At 37.4% G+C, this 13,995-nt stretch overlaps 2 protein-coding genes across 3 annotated transcripts; one reads left to right on the top strand and one right to left on the bottom strand.

Moving 5' to 3' along the window:
• Positions 1 to 2,318: 2,318 nt before the first annotated feature.
• On the top strand, positions 2,319 to 6,355 carry LOC113293495. 2 transcript variants are annotated; one of them, XR_003332330.1, is made up of 5 exons: positions 2,319 to 3,429; positions 3,584 to 4,135; positions 4,262 to 4,603; positions 5,632 to 5,766; positions 6,154 to 6,355. XR_003332330.1 is itself a non-coding variant. In XM_026542118.1 (3 exons), the coding sequence occupies exons 1-3, from the start codon at positions 2,449 to 2,451 to the stop codon at positions 4,370 to 4,372; spliced, it is 1,644 nt and encodes a 547-aa protein (XP_026397903.1). In that variant the 5' UTR covers positions 2,319 to 2,448; the 3' UTR covers positions 4,373 to 4,746. The 2 variants fall into 2 exon arrangements, 1 of the variants encoding a protein (XP_026397903.1); XM_026542118.1 differs by lacking the exons at positions 5,632 to 5,766; positions 6,154 to 6,355 and having other exon boundaries at positions 4,262 to 4,746.
• LOC113296122 (probable polygalacturonase At3g15720) lies at positions 6,056 to 7,964 on the bottom strand. Its single transcript, XM_026544456.1, has 6 exons — positions 7,851 to 7,964; positions 7,627 to 7,764; positions 7,183 to 7,236; positions 6,756 to 6,830; positions 6,407 to 6,523; positions 6,056 to 6,268 (listed from the first exon to the last, which is right to left on the bottom strand). Exons 1-6 carry the CDS (start codon positions 7,962 to 7,964, stop codon positions 6,056 to 6,058), a joined length of 711 nt encoding a protein of 236 aa, XP_026400241.1.
• Positions 7,965 to 13,995: the final 6,031 nt, after the last annotated feature.

Here is a 13,995-nt window from a genome sequence, read left to right as displayed (position 1 = left end):
AAAATTCAGTAACATCAACTTGACACTTGGGAAGCCTGGAACAAAGCTTAGTTACAAATTCTTATAGAACCATAATACATGGAAAAGTTGAACCTCCACAGACTGATTTGATTAAATCAGCAACAATATATAATGTAGTGCTAACCTGTACCATCTCAGTCAACAATCATTCACTCCAGACTACTTTATCTTCAATGCTTGTTAATGTGGATGCTTCCTTTCATAAAGCTTATTTTTTAGCTGGTATTGCTATGTTAACTCGAAATTATGCAGGACACTATGTGGCATAAAACGCGTGGTCCATGCCCATTAGGCTGAAACTTGGGCTCATTTTGAAGCCATGCAGTGGGTTCCCTCTTCCCTTTTGGCAAAGTTCCTCTCTTTTGTATTGTTAAGTTTTGTAAGATACATCTCCAGTGGAAGTGTGATTTTGTTCTTTTAACAAGGCAGCAGAGAGTGTTGCTACAGGGAGGAAAGAAAGATTTCATAGAACATAAACTTTCTGAATTATTTAGTTCAATTTATTTTGATAAGTTTTGATATATACCATATTACACCAAACTTAATATCGAATTCAGATGCATATTCAGAAGTAACTTTTTTGACTTATAGAAGTCAAGAAGCAAGAAGAAATCCATTGATTTATGTATAAAATTTCAAACTGACTTCTAAAAACAAAAAAAATTAACTTTTTGTAAATCGATTTCTGTTTTTAACTTAAGCTTGAAGAAGTCGGTTTACATATAGAATTTCAAACTGACTTCTAAAACCAAAAAAAGTTAAAGTGGATCAATTTCTGTTTTTAACTTTTGCTTCTGGTACCCTCAATTAGCTAATCCAGTTTCTAATCACATCTTGATACCAAAACAAGATCAACAGCGCTTTTCCTCCCACTAGCCAAGCCCAAGTCTGTTGGCAAGTGTAACAAGGAGTATTAAATACTGCGTCTGTCCTACTTTACTTGCCTAAATTGTGTAATTTTTAGTAAAATTGTAACAAAAATTTGGTATATTTCCCATTAGAATTTTCTAATTATCAAGAAAAATCAAAAACTAGGATGTAAAAACTACTATACTAGTACAACCGTTGCCACGGTGGGAGGGCCGATCGAAGAAGAATCTGAAGATGGGGTTTATCCGCGACTACTTTCACATTCCGTTTCAGGAAAAATGATCTTTCTCCTCGTTTCTGAAAAAGTGATACTTTCACCTCGTTTCAGAAAAAGTGATCTTTTCGCTTCGTCTTAGAAAAAGTTATACTTTCGCTTCGTCTCGAAAAAAGTGATACTTTTGTCCCGTTTCAGAAAATGTGACAGTATCATTTTTCCCAAAACGGAAAGATATCATTTTTTCCTAAACAGAGCAAAAGTATCACTTTTGCCGAAACGGGGCAAAAATGTCACTTTTTCCGAAACGGGGAGAGAGGATCACTTTTCTTGAAACGAAATATGAAAGTATTATTTTTTTCTGAGACGGAAAATTAGTCGATCCATAAACCAAAATATGGTTGCATGATATGTTATGCATCCTTTGTGGTGGTTTGTATAATCGCTATACATTCAATTTTCGAGAATTGTGCATATAATGAAAGTATCATTTTTCGTGAAACGAAGGGAGTACATAGTTTTATTAGTTGCAACAGAAAATTAGTCGATGCATAAACCAAAATACGGTTACATAAAGTATTATGTATCATTTATGCTGGTTTGCATAATAAATATACATTAATTTTCTAATATTGTGCCTAAAATGATAAATACCTCTGAATTTCTCGTAAAAACTCAAAATTTGATATTGTTGTTTATACTCGTTGTATAACTTTTCTTATTTCCTTTTTAATAAGATAAAATTTGTAAAATTATAAGGCACGGATTTTTAGATATATTATATTAAAGTTGACTTTCCAATTATGCCCCTAAAAAAATAGAATACATAAGGAGTTATAGTAATTGGACTAAAAGAAAGGGATAATTATGTCAAGTGAAAAAGACCAACCATGAAAACCAAATCCCATCTTTTCATATCAATTGATGATTTAGGATTTACAAATAAGTGGCCATATAAAAGTTCTTCCTCCTTCACTTTGTTCGCCCAATTAAAAAGACCAATGATGTGTGTGTGGAACTAATTTGAATTTTTTTTTTTTTTTTTTGCAAAATCGAGAGAACGGTGGTAAAGAAAAGCAATTTTAAATCCACTTACTTGACCATTTTCCGCACCCAGTTTTGAACGTAGCAAACCGACAGATGTCTCCGCAGCGACACGACACGACACTTATCAAGGAACTAGTTTCAAAAATGAACTCGCAAAGCCCGAGATTTCTTCTCTCCTTTCTTCTTCCTCTGAAAATCTCCGTTCTTGTTTCCATCGTCATCATCTCCGCTTAATCTCATTCATCTCGTTGTTACTCCAGTCACTGTGAATCATAATTCTTTTTGGTAATCAAGAAATGAAAGAAGATGATATCACCATTCCAATCAATAATACCAAAATCAGATCATCAACTAGTCCTTCTGCTTCATCTTCTTCTGGTACGAGAAGATGTCCATGGAGACACAGCCAAACAGGACTCGCTGTACTAGCAGTATTATCACTCGTCTCCTCTACAACCGCTTGGTTATCTCTTGTCTTCTCAGATACAACTACTCGTTGTTGGCATCGTTTTAAAGATTGGGAACGAAATCCATGGCACCACCATCTTCATCTTCATAAACAACCACCACCACCGCCGCCGCCTCCGTTGATTTCTTCTTCCACATTCATCAATAACACTAATCAGAAACAAGAAGAAGAAGGAGACAAAGAAGAATTATCATTGAAACACATTGTATTCGGAATCGCCAGTTCATCGCAGCTATGGAATAAACGGAAAGAATTTGTTAAATTATGGTGGCGGCCGAATGACATGCGCGGTCATGTCTGGTTAGACGAGAAACTAGTACACAAGAAGAATGCCGGTTCCGATGATGATGATGATCGGTTGTTGTTGCCGGAGATTATGGTATCTGAAGACATTTCTAGGTTTCGGTATACAAATCCAATCGGACATCCATCTGGTCCAAGAATCTCGAGAATCGTTGCGGAATGTTTCCGGCTTGGATTACCAAACGTAAGATGGTTTGTAATGGGAGATGATGATACGATTTTTAACCCTGATAATCTTGTTTCTGTTTTAAGCAAATATGATTCAAATGAATTGGTTTACATTGGTAGTAATTCTGAGAGTCATTCTGCTAATACTTATTTTAGCCATTCTATGGCATTTGGGGGTGCTGGTATTGCTATTAGCTATCCACTTGCTCACTCCCTTTCTAAAATTCAAGATGATTGTCTCGAACGGTACCCGAAGCTATACGGGAGCGACGATCGTCTCCATGCTTGTGTTTCTGAACTTGGTGTTCCTTTAACTAGAGAACATGGATTCCATCAGGTAATTCATCTAATCTCCTATATGTTGTTGTTTACAATGAATCGAATGACTCAATGTTCTAATAATGTACTCTTGCTTACCCTTACGAGGAAATAACAGCAAAAAACATATGCAACAATAGTTAAAACTTATGTCTTGGTGTTTCGTATGACAGTGGGATATTAGGGGGAATGCTCATGGACTTTTATCTGCACATCCAATAGCTCCATTTGTGTCAATTCACCATGTTGAGGCTGTTGATCCGTTTTTTCCTGGTTTGAGCTCTTTAGATGGTTTGAGACTTTTCACTAAATCTATGAAAACTGGTCCTCCGAGCTTTTTACAACGTTCTATCTGCTATGACCATAAGAGGCGGTTAACATTTTCTGTCTCGCTGGGTTATGTTGTTCAAGTGTTCCCTAACATTGTGCTTCCTCGAGAACTAGAGCGGTCTGAGCAAACATATTCGGCATGGAATAGACTTAGGCACAGGAGTGAGTTTGATTTCGACACAAGAGAATCTCATAAAACAGCGTGTAAGAGAAGAGCTCTTTTCTTTTTGAAGGATGTAACGAAACACGGAAATGTTACTGTGGGTTCATATGGGCGGGCCAAAGAGAGAGACGGTCTCAAAAGGAAAATATATTGTTTCCCAAGACAGCTTCCGTTGCGCCATGTGCAAAATATCAGGGTGGTGGGTTATCCACTGAGCAAGAACTGGCATCTGGTGTGTAATTTTTTCATTTGCATTTCAAGAATCCTATTTTATATGTGAACTGTATTTCATTTTTGCTTCGGTTTTTCCAATTTTGGAACCTTACATTCTTAACATCAATTGCGTGTTAATTCTCAGGTGCCACGTCGGCTGTGCTGCAGAGTAAATCAAACAAATGATGATCATCTTAGATTATTAGTCGGACAGTGTCGTAAGGGAGGTCTTGGCTCTTTTGTTGATTCAGTGTGAGTGGTGATCCAGTGAGGCTTCTTCGCACTCTCGTTCTTAGGCAGGGAGTTCCTTGTGTAGATGATCCTTTTCTATCAACTGGCATTCAATCTTAAAGTGAATCGTAATGATTGTGCATATTTGAAGAAGCTTCAATGTACACAAGCGAGTTGGACAAAAATTGAACATGCAGACAGCTAAACCCTCAAGTTTGGAAATTGTAGTCTTTGCCTTCACAGTTTTCTTCAGAAGGTATTTAGTCGTATACTTAGATCTGATGTTTGGAATTGCTAACCACATTAAATGTAGACATGTAGTGGTAGTTGTACATGCTATTTATGATTATAATATTATTGCTGATATTTTCAGTTATTTATCCATTCTATTTGCGAATTCCAATTATTTCTTGAATTTCCTATTACATACTTATTTCGATGCTTGCATGACAACAACTAGAGTTCAGTCACTATGGAACTATTCAATTACACTGAAAGTGGCAATAATTTGAAACTTAAGAATATGACACTAAAATTATTCAGCCTATGGCAATTTGCTTCTTTATCCTTTTGAGGATTGAATGCTGCAAAATAGCAACTGTACATGGAGCGCCCAATTGGTGAATCTGTCATTCTTACATTCGAGTTTCTAATTATGAATTTTATTGAAGTATAATTTTGCTGGCTACAGAAAAAAATCATTGTAGGTGAAGGACATAGAAAGAATTACAGAGCTATGAATTTGTGATGCTTTTTATTTTAACACTGCTGAGTTCTGTTAAAAAATTTGCAATGTCAAGGTTCCATTGTGGTTGTGGTTTTAGTGGTTAGTGTCGGGTGTATTTCCAACGACATAGTTTGCAAGAATTAGAAAAAATTCATGGAAGTATATCTGGCTTTACACGTACCCATGGTTTAGAATAGTTGAAAAGAAACCTCTTGTGGAGTAGATTTTTCCGTTTTTGAGCATCTCATTATCATATCATAGGCGGTGGTATCTTTGGGGTAACCTGAAATTCAGTTTCGTAGGCGGTGGTACCTTTGGGGTAACCTGAAATTGAGTTTCCTAGGATTTTCGTTAATAGGAAGTGGGGGTTTACTTGGTGAGTGGTTGGAAGCAATCTGCATGTTCAGTGAAAGAACTTTTTGATGATTGGGAAGGTGGTACCGGGGCGAAACCTAGAAACAGGCGGTGCACAAAAGCTTGTTTGAATGATAAATTCATGGCTAAGCCTTTACACATCTTCTAACCCACATTTTGTGATTCTGTGGTTCTTACTGTAGAGCTGAACTTGCACAAATGCCTGTTCGGGATAGTCTTGCTTACTATGATAGGTTTGATGCCAGTGAGTACTTGGATAACCAAAGGGCATTGCAAGTTCGTTGCTAGTTGGATGACACTGGTCTGATCAGTATCTGGTAAGATAACGCTTTATTTGCTTAATATCCAACTTCCTGAGCACTTTTTCTTTCTGAGTTACTCCACAGTGTTCAATTTGAAGAAAAAAGAAATGATTTCACAATAATAGGGAATACCAATCAATTATCTAGATCGACTATCTTATCACATATAGTACATTCGTATGGAGACAGAAAATAAAGTCTGGCGTGATCAAGCAGAGTATTACTGCGAGCCAGCTTACTCAAATTCCTACAACTAAGTAAATTTTTGTATTTCAGGCTGCAATCTGCACCCCGTAGCTATCTCTCAATTAAGCAGACATGGAATATTAGGCTGAAGCAATCCGGCTCTTTCTCCATGAGCGTTGATACAAACCGACTTAACAGTTTCTCCCTGTTTTGCAGGCGATAATTGTATGCTATTAAATGTTAGCTCTGTGCAAGGAACAGCTTGACTGCAGTTCAAAACCACTGCTGCTTGCGTAGCTGATGTTCCGGTGAAGTGCTCGTATGTCACATTCTTAATTCGAACAGCAGTATTATGAAGAACGGAGGATTAGATAAGAATGATATGATATGTCTATGTACTACGTCCCACTGTGGTTGTTGCATCTAATATGTGAACTTGACAACTAGATAGGAAGAAACTTCTCTTTACCTGAGGTGGGCAGGCACCTGCCACTGCGCAGTAATATTGATCGATGATTATAGGGTTGGAAACAGTATCAAAATTGAGGTTCTTAAAGTAGAAATCCTTGGCATATCCATTCCCTCCCTATAAAAAAAAACTACTGTCAGGCACAATACTGAACACAATTATAACCGGAAGTTCTTATGGTTTTGATAATTCATGAACCTACTTGATACGTCTTAATCCGTATTCCGTTAGTAGTGTTACGGAAGTGGGAATTCGTAACACGGATGTCTTGCACTTTTGCTTCTGCCCCATTTATACCCAATGCTGCAAAACATGTCGAGTATTTTCCTCACTGTATTAGTTAACCAACCAGTGCTAATCGGTTACTTAACGTCATGGATGTGAATGTCATCAATGAAATCTCCAATAGATATGCAGTCATCACCTGTATTTGTTACAAAAGCGGCATTAGGCGCAGTAAGTCCGGCACAACGGTTATGAACGATTTGTCATAGAAATGTGCTTAGGAGATGAGATTTATGGAACTCGACAAGGACTTCTGTGAATAAAGCAGGTAAAACAAAAGACATAACCAATGGTTGTATTGTGAATGAAGACATGCTCTGCCGTCAGTGTTGGGACTATCGCCCAGTGAGTGTATGTTGACGTTTCCCATAATAAACAGGTTGACACCCATAGCAACTACATGAGCTTGAGGAATGTTCACTATGTGAATGTCCTTTACAAGTGTATTATTGCATTGCAAAATTCTCAGTATGGTTGGTGCATCAATGTACGTCCAGTTGGTTCCATGCATTTGGAGATTCTGGAGCAACAATGTTCCCATCAACCTACAAAAAGAACCATCACAAAAGTAATGAATAGATGAAAGCGGGTGTCACTATGGTATAATAGTTAAGTCACTCCGTGATGATACCAATGACTTGAGACGGCGGAGACAAGATTTCAAGCTCCGCGGTGCAAAAATTTGCTTTGGAGTGCAAAATCGGAAAACTAGGCTTGTGAAATAACCTTATGCCTTCATTTGGGCCCAATATAGGCTTTGGAGCCAGATGGGCCGGAGTGCAACTGTACAATCTTTGCACTGGGCTGACTCCCCCTAACCGGAGTTGAATTCGGAACTAGCTAGGACCAAATACTTTACCGACGAAAAGAACAAAAAGAAAAAAAAAAGAAATAACTATTTTGGGTCTCTTTCATTAATGGAGGTAATTTCATACCTTAACCAAAATGTTCGCACTCTTGCAAAGGCCGGCAAATGCTATAGGAGGTAGAAAATATGTCCTTCCTCCTGGAATGACCACTGTTGGTTTCTCCTTTTGCGATTGACTTGCTGCACTCCACGCCATCAAGAACGCCTAAAAAGAAAATACCCATAACGCTTTTAATTAGTGATTGTTCTTGGGACGTCAGAGTTTGACGGCAAAATATCTTGCGAACAAACCTGAGAATCATCTATGTGACCATCGCCCACGGCTCCATAACTTAAAACGTTGAAGACGTTGCTCGTTGCTGGTTTATAACTTCGAGCATTGACATGAGCAAACATCCAAAACATGATTCCGAAGATTAAAAAACTGTAATAACTACTGTTTCTTCTCACCATCTTGATCGGAGAAGTAAAGAGGAAATGCAAAAGTCTAGGTATATGAGAAAACTAGATATAACTAAACTGTAATAGTTACTGTTTATATATAGAGCAAGTATACATATCCAGAAAATTATCTTGTTTTATCACTATGGAAATAAATCCATATTCCCTGAAAAGTTTATCTTAGTTTCTGTGATTAAATTAGGAGAGAATATTTTTGAATCAATGTGGTTATTATGTGGATACGAATCCATCAATTTTGGAATCATTTGATGATATGAAATGAAACCAGTACTGAACGACTTGCCATTATCATAAGCAAATCAAGAATTTAAAATGCAAGAATGTGTCATAAGCCGTGTGTAATGTACACATTGGATTGAGTGCATAATGATATATATATATATATATATATATATATTTTGCTTTTTATAGAAAAACCGTAGCATAAGAGCTACAAAGGACCATACAAAAGGGATAATAATGCTTATAAAAAGCGTGTGTTCATTGTTTTTACATAAAATAGCTAAATTAAAAGCTTCCAAATTTGTGAGTTCTGTGAATTAATTTAAGACTACTTAACACAAAAGTGATAGGCTTGATTCTTGAGCTATGCTCTTCAACATTGTTTGGTGGATGATCATAGTAACTGGGATTGAATCTTTCTTGTATTGCTTGATGGTAGAGATAGTGGAATCTGAGAAGAGTTTCCTTTGATTCAGCATGCATTTCAATGTTCATGTGATGCTTTTCTTTGGCCCAGCTTAAAGCTAGGTCTGCACCTCCTGTTACTTCCCATCCTCCAGAGTGGCTTGGGTATCCTCTGCAATCAATGTTGTTTCCTGCAGCATCAGAAATAGTTAGTGCAGAGAAAATTTTGCAAGACTCAGGGCTCTGTATAGTGCATATCTTTATGGTGAAACCAAACTCCTGTGGATTGTGGTTCAGATCATAAGGAATATGAGTGACAGAATTTGTATCAGTCCCAAAGTTATTTGAGAAGAGATCATTGAGAGGATGAGAACGTAGGTTATGCACTCTGTTATAATCACATAATTATTAATGAATACACTGAGAAGTGTGTGTAGCATTTGGGGTTATGTGATTGAAAATCAGATCACACCTAGCTTTCCAGATATGACAGCAGGTTGTAATATATAGAATAGTTGATCCAAGTATGGCTCCAGTATCAAACCATGAATTGAACCCGTCCATAAAGTTTGTGTTGTTGTCAAACTTTCCATGATTGGTTCCCAAGATTTCATGCCATATTGCAGTAGCATTAGGGCAGTTTAGGAAGAGATGTGTCATTGTCTCCTCTCCACTACTTCAGGCCTGACATATAGGATCAATGTAATGCAAGATGCTTGCAGTTTTAGCATTGGTAGGAAAAATTTCATGTGCACACTTCCAAAGGAAGATCTTGATAGTAGGAGCAGTATCCAATCTCCAGATAGCCTCCCAATTTCTGTTACTGGTGTCATTTCTGTATAGGTATTCTATCTTAGCCTTGTATAGGGCTTTGACAGAGAATTTCCCAGTTTCATTTAAATTCCATTGTATTGAATTTTATTCCACTGGGTTGGTGTTGAGGTTCAGGATTGCTTGAGCAATGTAATGATTGAAAATATGATGGATGAGTTGGATATTCCAGCTTCCATCAGGATGCATAAGATGAGATAACAACTCAATTTTTTGAGGGCATGATTGGGTTTGAGGAGATTATCTGTAAAATTTGGTATCCAGTAATCTTTCCAAATGTTGATATTCATTCCATTGCCTATCTTCCAGTTGCTGTGATGTTGTATATTATGTATACCTTCTAGAATTCCTTTCCAAATCCAGGAATTTCCAAGCTTAGCTTTTGTATCCATATTTAAAACATTTCTTCCTAGAATATATTTGGCATCCATCCGTTTGTACCAGAGAGAGTCTTTATCTTGTTCAAGTCTCCATCAAATTTTTGTAATGATGAAGCTGTTGAAAAGTTCCATATTCGTGAAGCCTAATCCCCCCATGTCTTTTGGTTTGCATAATGCTGTCCAAGCCTTTGGGTAGTATCCTGTTGGGTTTTCCAGATTTTTGTCCCAGAAAAATCTCTCTGTAGCTTTTTTAAATCCTGGCAAGTTTGTTTGGGGATTCTGAAGCTGTTCATTTGATAAATACTGGCTGTGGATGTAACAGTTTTGATGAAAACTTCCCTACCAGTAGGATCTGGAGGCACGTTTTTCCAGCTGGAGAGTCTCAGTTTAATGTATCCACTCCTGGATTGAAAGACTTGATTTTGCTTCTGTGAGTGAAGAGAGGAGAGCCTAGATATTTTTCATCCAATTGCAGAACTTGAACCCCCATGATATTGCTGATGGTTGAGAAGAGGCTTGGATCAGTGTTTTTACTAAAAAACAAATTTGTTGAAGTTAATCAATTGACCATATGTTTCTCCAAATATATTGAGGATATCCATGAGGTTTTGAGCTTCTACTTTGTTTGCTTTGCAGAAGACCATACAGTCATCAGCAAAGAGAAGGTGGTTTATTGAGGGTGCGCTGCCACAGATTTTTATTCCAGTAATGATGCCTAAGTCCTCAGCATGAATAAGAGTTCTTGATAAGGCTTCCATGCAAAATAGAAAGAGGTAGGGGGATAAGGGATCTCCTTTCCTTAATCCTCTTGTAGGATTGAAGAAAACATCAGGATAGCCATTGATAAGGACAACAGATGAAGTAGTGGTAATACATTGCATAATATTGTTGCACCATTGTTCATTGAATCCCATATTTTTCATAATTGTGTTGAGAAAATTACAATCAACTCTATCAAAAGCCTTTGCCATATCTATCTTTATTCCCATACTCCCATTCTCACCTTTGGCACCTCTTTTAGATCTCATAGAGTGAATAAGTTCATGGGCTATAACTATGTTGTCATATATTTGTCTTCCAGGTATGAAAGCATATTTGTAAGGGGATATAATTTTATTGAGGAAAGGTTTCATCCTTTGGGCTAGAAGCTTGGATATGATTTTATAAGTGGTATTGCAAAGGTTAATGGGTCTGAACTGGCTTGGGGAAGTGGGGTTTTCAACTGTGGGAATAAGGCAGATGAAGGTTTCATTCATTTTTTTAGGATATGGCCAGACATGAAGAATTGTTGCACCATTTTGACAATATCTTCTCCAATTATATCCCAATTGGTTTGGAAGAAGTTTGGTGGGAAACCATTTGGTCCTGGAGCTTTATCCTTAGCCATGCTGAAGAGAATGCTTTTGATTTCAGTGTGGCCTGGGATTCTGTTAAGCATGTTGTTGTCAGTTGAGGTGATGGTAGTGGGAATTAGGTTAATAATTTCTGGGTTAATGTGAGGGTTTTTAGCAGTGGACATTTTAGTGAAGTGTTGATTGAAGCATTGTTTGATCTCTTTATGATCTGTTATCCAATGCCCCTGACTATCTTGGATGGCATCAATCTTGTTTCTTATGGTTCTGCACTTGGTAGCTCTGTGAAAGTATCTTGTTTTTTGGTTTCCCAGCTTAATGAATTGATCTCTGCTTTTAGTCTTCCAAAATTTTTCTTCAACATCCTGCCAATCTCTGAGCTGATATCTTTGATGGCCTGAGTTCTGTCATCTCTGAAGTAGTTATATTGAAGCCACAGGAGGTTTTGCTTGCATTCTTCAATATTAAGTTTAATTTTACCATAAATTTCCTTATTCCACTTTCTGAGATGTAACTTTATGTCTTTTAGCTTTCTAGCTATAACAAAAGCATTTGAACCAGTAAGATTCTTTCTCCAACATTCAACTATGATTTCCTTGCAATCCTTGTGATCAAGCCAAGGACCAAAGAACTTGAAGGGGATTTTACCAGTTTTCCAGGATGGGTTAGAATTAAGCAGAATATGGTGATGATCAGAACCAATAGCAAGCATATTAGTTATTGTAGTATTTGGGTAGAGCAGCAGCCAACTGTCAGTGGCCATCCCTCTATCCAAACGTTTTTCAGTGAGATTATGGACATCTCCTTTGTTTGACCAGGTAAAAGGGCAGCCAGTGGAGCCCAAATCTACCAGGTCCAACTCAAGAATTTTGTTGCTAAGTATAGAAGATTCATTGGCATCTATAGGATGAACACTAAATTTTTCAGTGTCATGGAGAATAATGTTTAGATATCCAATGACCAACCAAGGTAAGTTATTGATGGTAGCAGTGTGTTCCAATCTTTTCCAAGACATGAGTTCACTATCAGTATCATAAGGACTACCGTAGTAACCAGTGTATAACCAAAGAGGGCCACTGACAGGCCTAACAATAACATTGATATGGTTAAGAGAGGAGTATAGTATTTCCATGTTTAGATTACTCTTCTATATCAAAGCTAGACCTCCAACAGTGCCACTAGCACCTCCTGGGTTAACAAACCAAAAATTGTGCACATTTATCTCATTCATAGTTTTTTTTTGAGATTTTCCTGTTTAAGTTTAGTCTCAGAGAGAAAGATAATATCAATATTTAGCTTGTTCAACATATCATTTAGATATCTTTTGGCATCCTTTGTTCCCAGCCCTTGGAAGTTCCATGCCAAGGTGGTAAAGAATTTCCAAAAGTAAGATATTAAGGGATACTTGAAAGAAAGTCTTTTAGTTATATGGTCAAAAAATTGGTTTATGAGCATATAACTAAGGATTATAGTAAGAACTGAACATAGGTAAGAAAAGTTTGAGAAATGTACCATATTAGCAGCAGAGGTAGCTCCACCATTAGCCATCATAGAATTTTTTTTGGAGTTAGAAGACGCAACAACTTTGTTCCCTTGATCTTTGAATCTTTTGAGGCATTCAGAATCAAAAAAATTGGCTTCAATACCATCAATAGTTTGAATAGGTTTCTTTCTCTTGGTTTCCAACATGGTGTCTGAAGGGGATGGTGAGTAGGGCTGAGTAAACACATGGCATTTCTTTTTTGCCTTCAAAGTTTCTTTTCTCTTTTTGGCTTGCTCAGCTTCCATTCTAACTCTAATTTGAGCTAAGGTTGGCAAGAATTAAAAAGAAAGGGTTTTGGTGGTGGATAGGTTGGGAAAATGCCAGCAGGGTCCACAAGGTGATGTACTTCAGTGATGGAAGTGCTAGCATTTTTGGCTCTTGCAGCAGTTTTTATCCTTTGATAGTTTTTCTTGTAGTTTCCAGTGATCTTCTTAGCTAACTCCAACTTTTTGTTTTTAATTTGGCAAGCTAGCACATCTGGATGGGGTTGGAGAGTATCCAATTGTGTTTCAGGTTGAGCACTAAAGATGAGATGCCCTTTTTAAGATGATGCAAGCTTGGAAATAGCCTTTTCCAGCTCCATTTTTTTTGCTATCTTCATTTTTATCTCAAATTCAGCGGCAACATCAGCATCAGAGTAGGGCATGTGGATGATGTTTTTGCCAGCTTGGACAGCTATTTGTTGCTGGGTTATTGGTGGAGGAGCTGATTGAGGGGTTGGGAAATTGTTGTAAAGGGATTGAGAGGGAGTTGGAGGGGAAGGACAAGGGGGACTTGGGTGATCTAAGATTCTGCATACTTTACAGAATTTTATCCCATTAAGAGCATAAGCAAATTCAAGCCAATGAGAAGTAGTGGTGGTTTCAAAAGCTTCAATACCAAATTTAAGAGCTCTGGTAACATCAATTGTAAGTTTTACCTCCACATTTTTTTTCAAAATTATCTCTTCCATAGGCTTTCTTAGCTTTTTGGTAGACTCCAATTGGCCTGAGGATTCCTTGGAGATCTGGGATGATATGAGTTGGGATTCTTTTAATAAGCAACCAGATCATCACCTTTGAGAAAAGTTCTTCATCAATCAATTCAGGTCCTCCATCTGGAACACCAACATAAACCATGAGCTTATCAAACACTCCTCTTGTTCCACCATTTCTCAGGGTAGAGTAATCTTGTTCATGAGTAAGTCTGAGAATGTAGTAGTTTCTTCTCCTATTCTAGTTTTCCACCTCAACTCTACTTTG

Source organism: Papaver somniferum, chromosome 7, assembly GCF_003573695.1.
Source record: "Papaver somniferum cultivar HN1 chromosome 7, ASM357369v1, whole genome shotgun sequence".
NCBI classification, from domain to species: Eukaryota; Viridiplantae; Streptophyta; class Magnoliopsida; order Ranunculales; family Papaveraceae; genus Papaver; species Papaver somniferum.
This window is presented reverse-complemented; position numbering and strand designations above follow the sequence as displayed.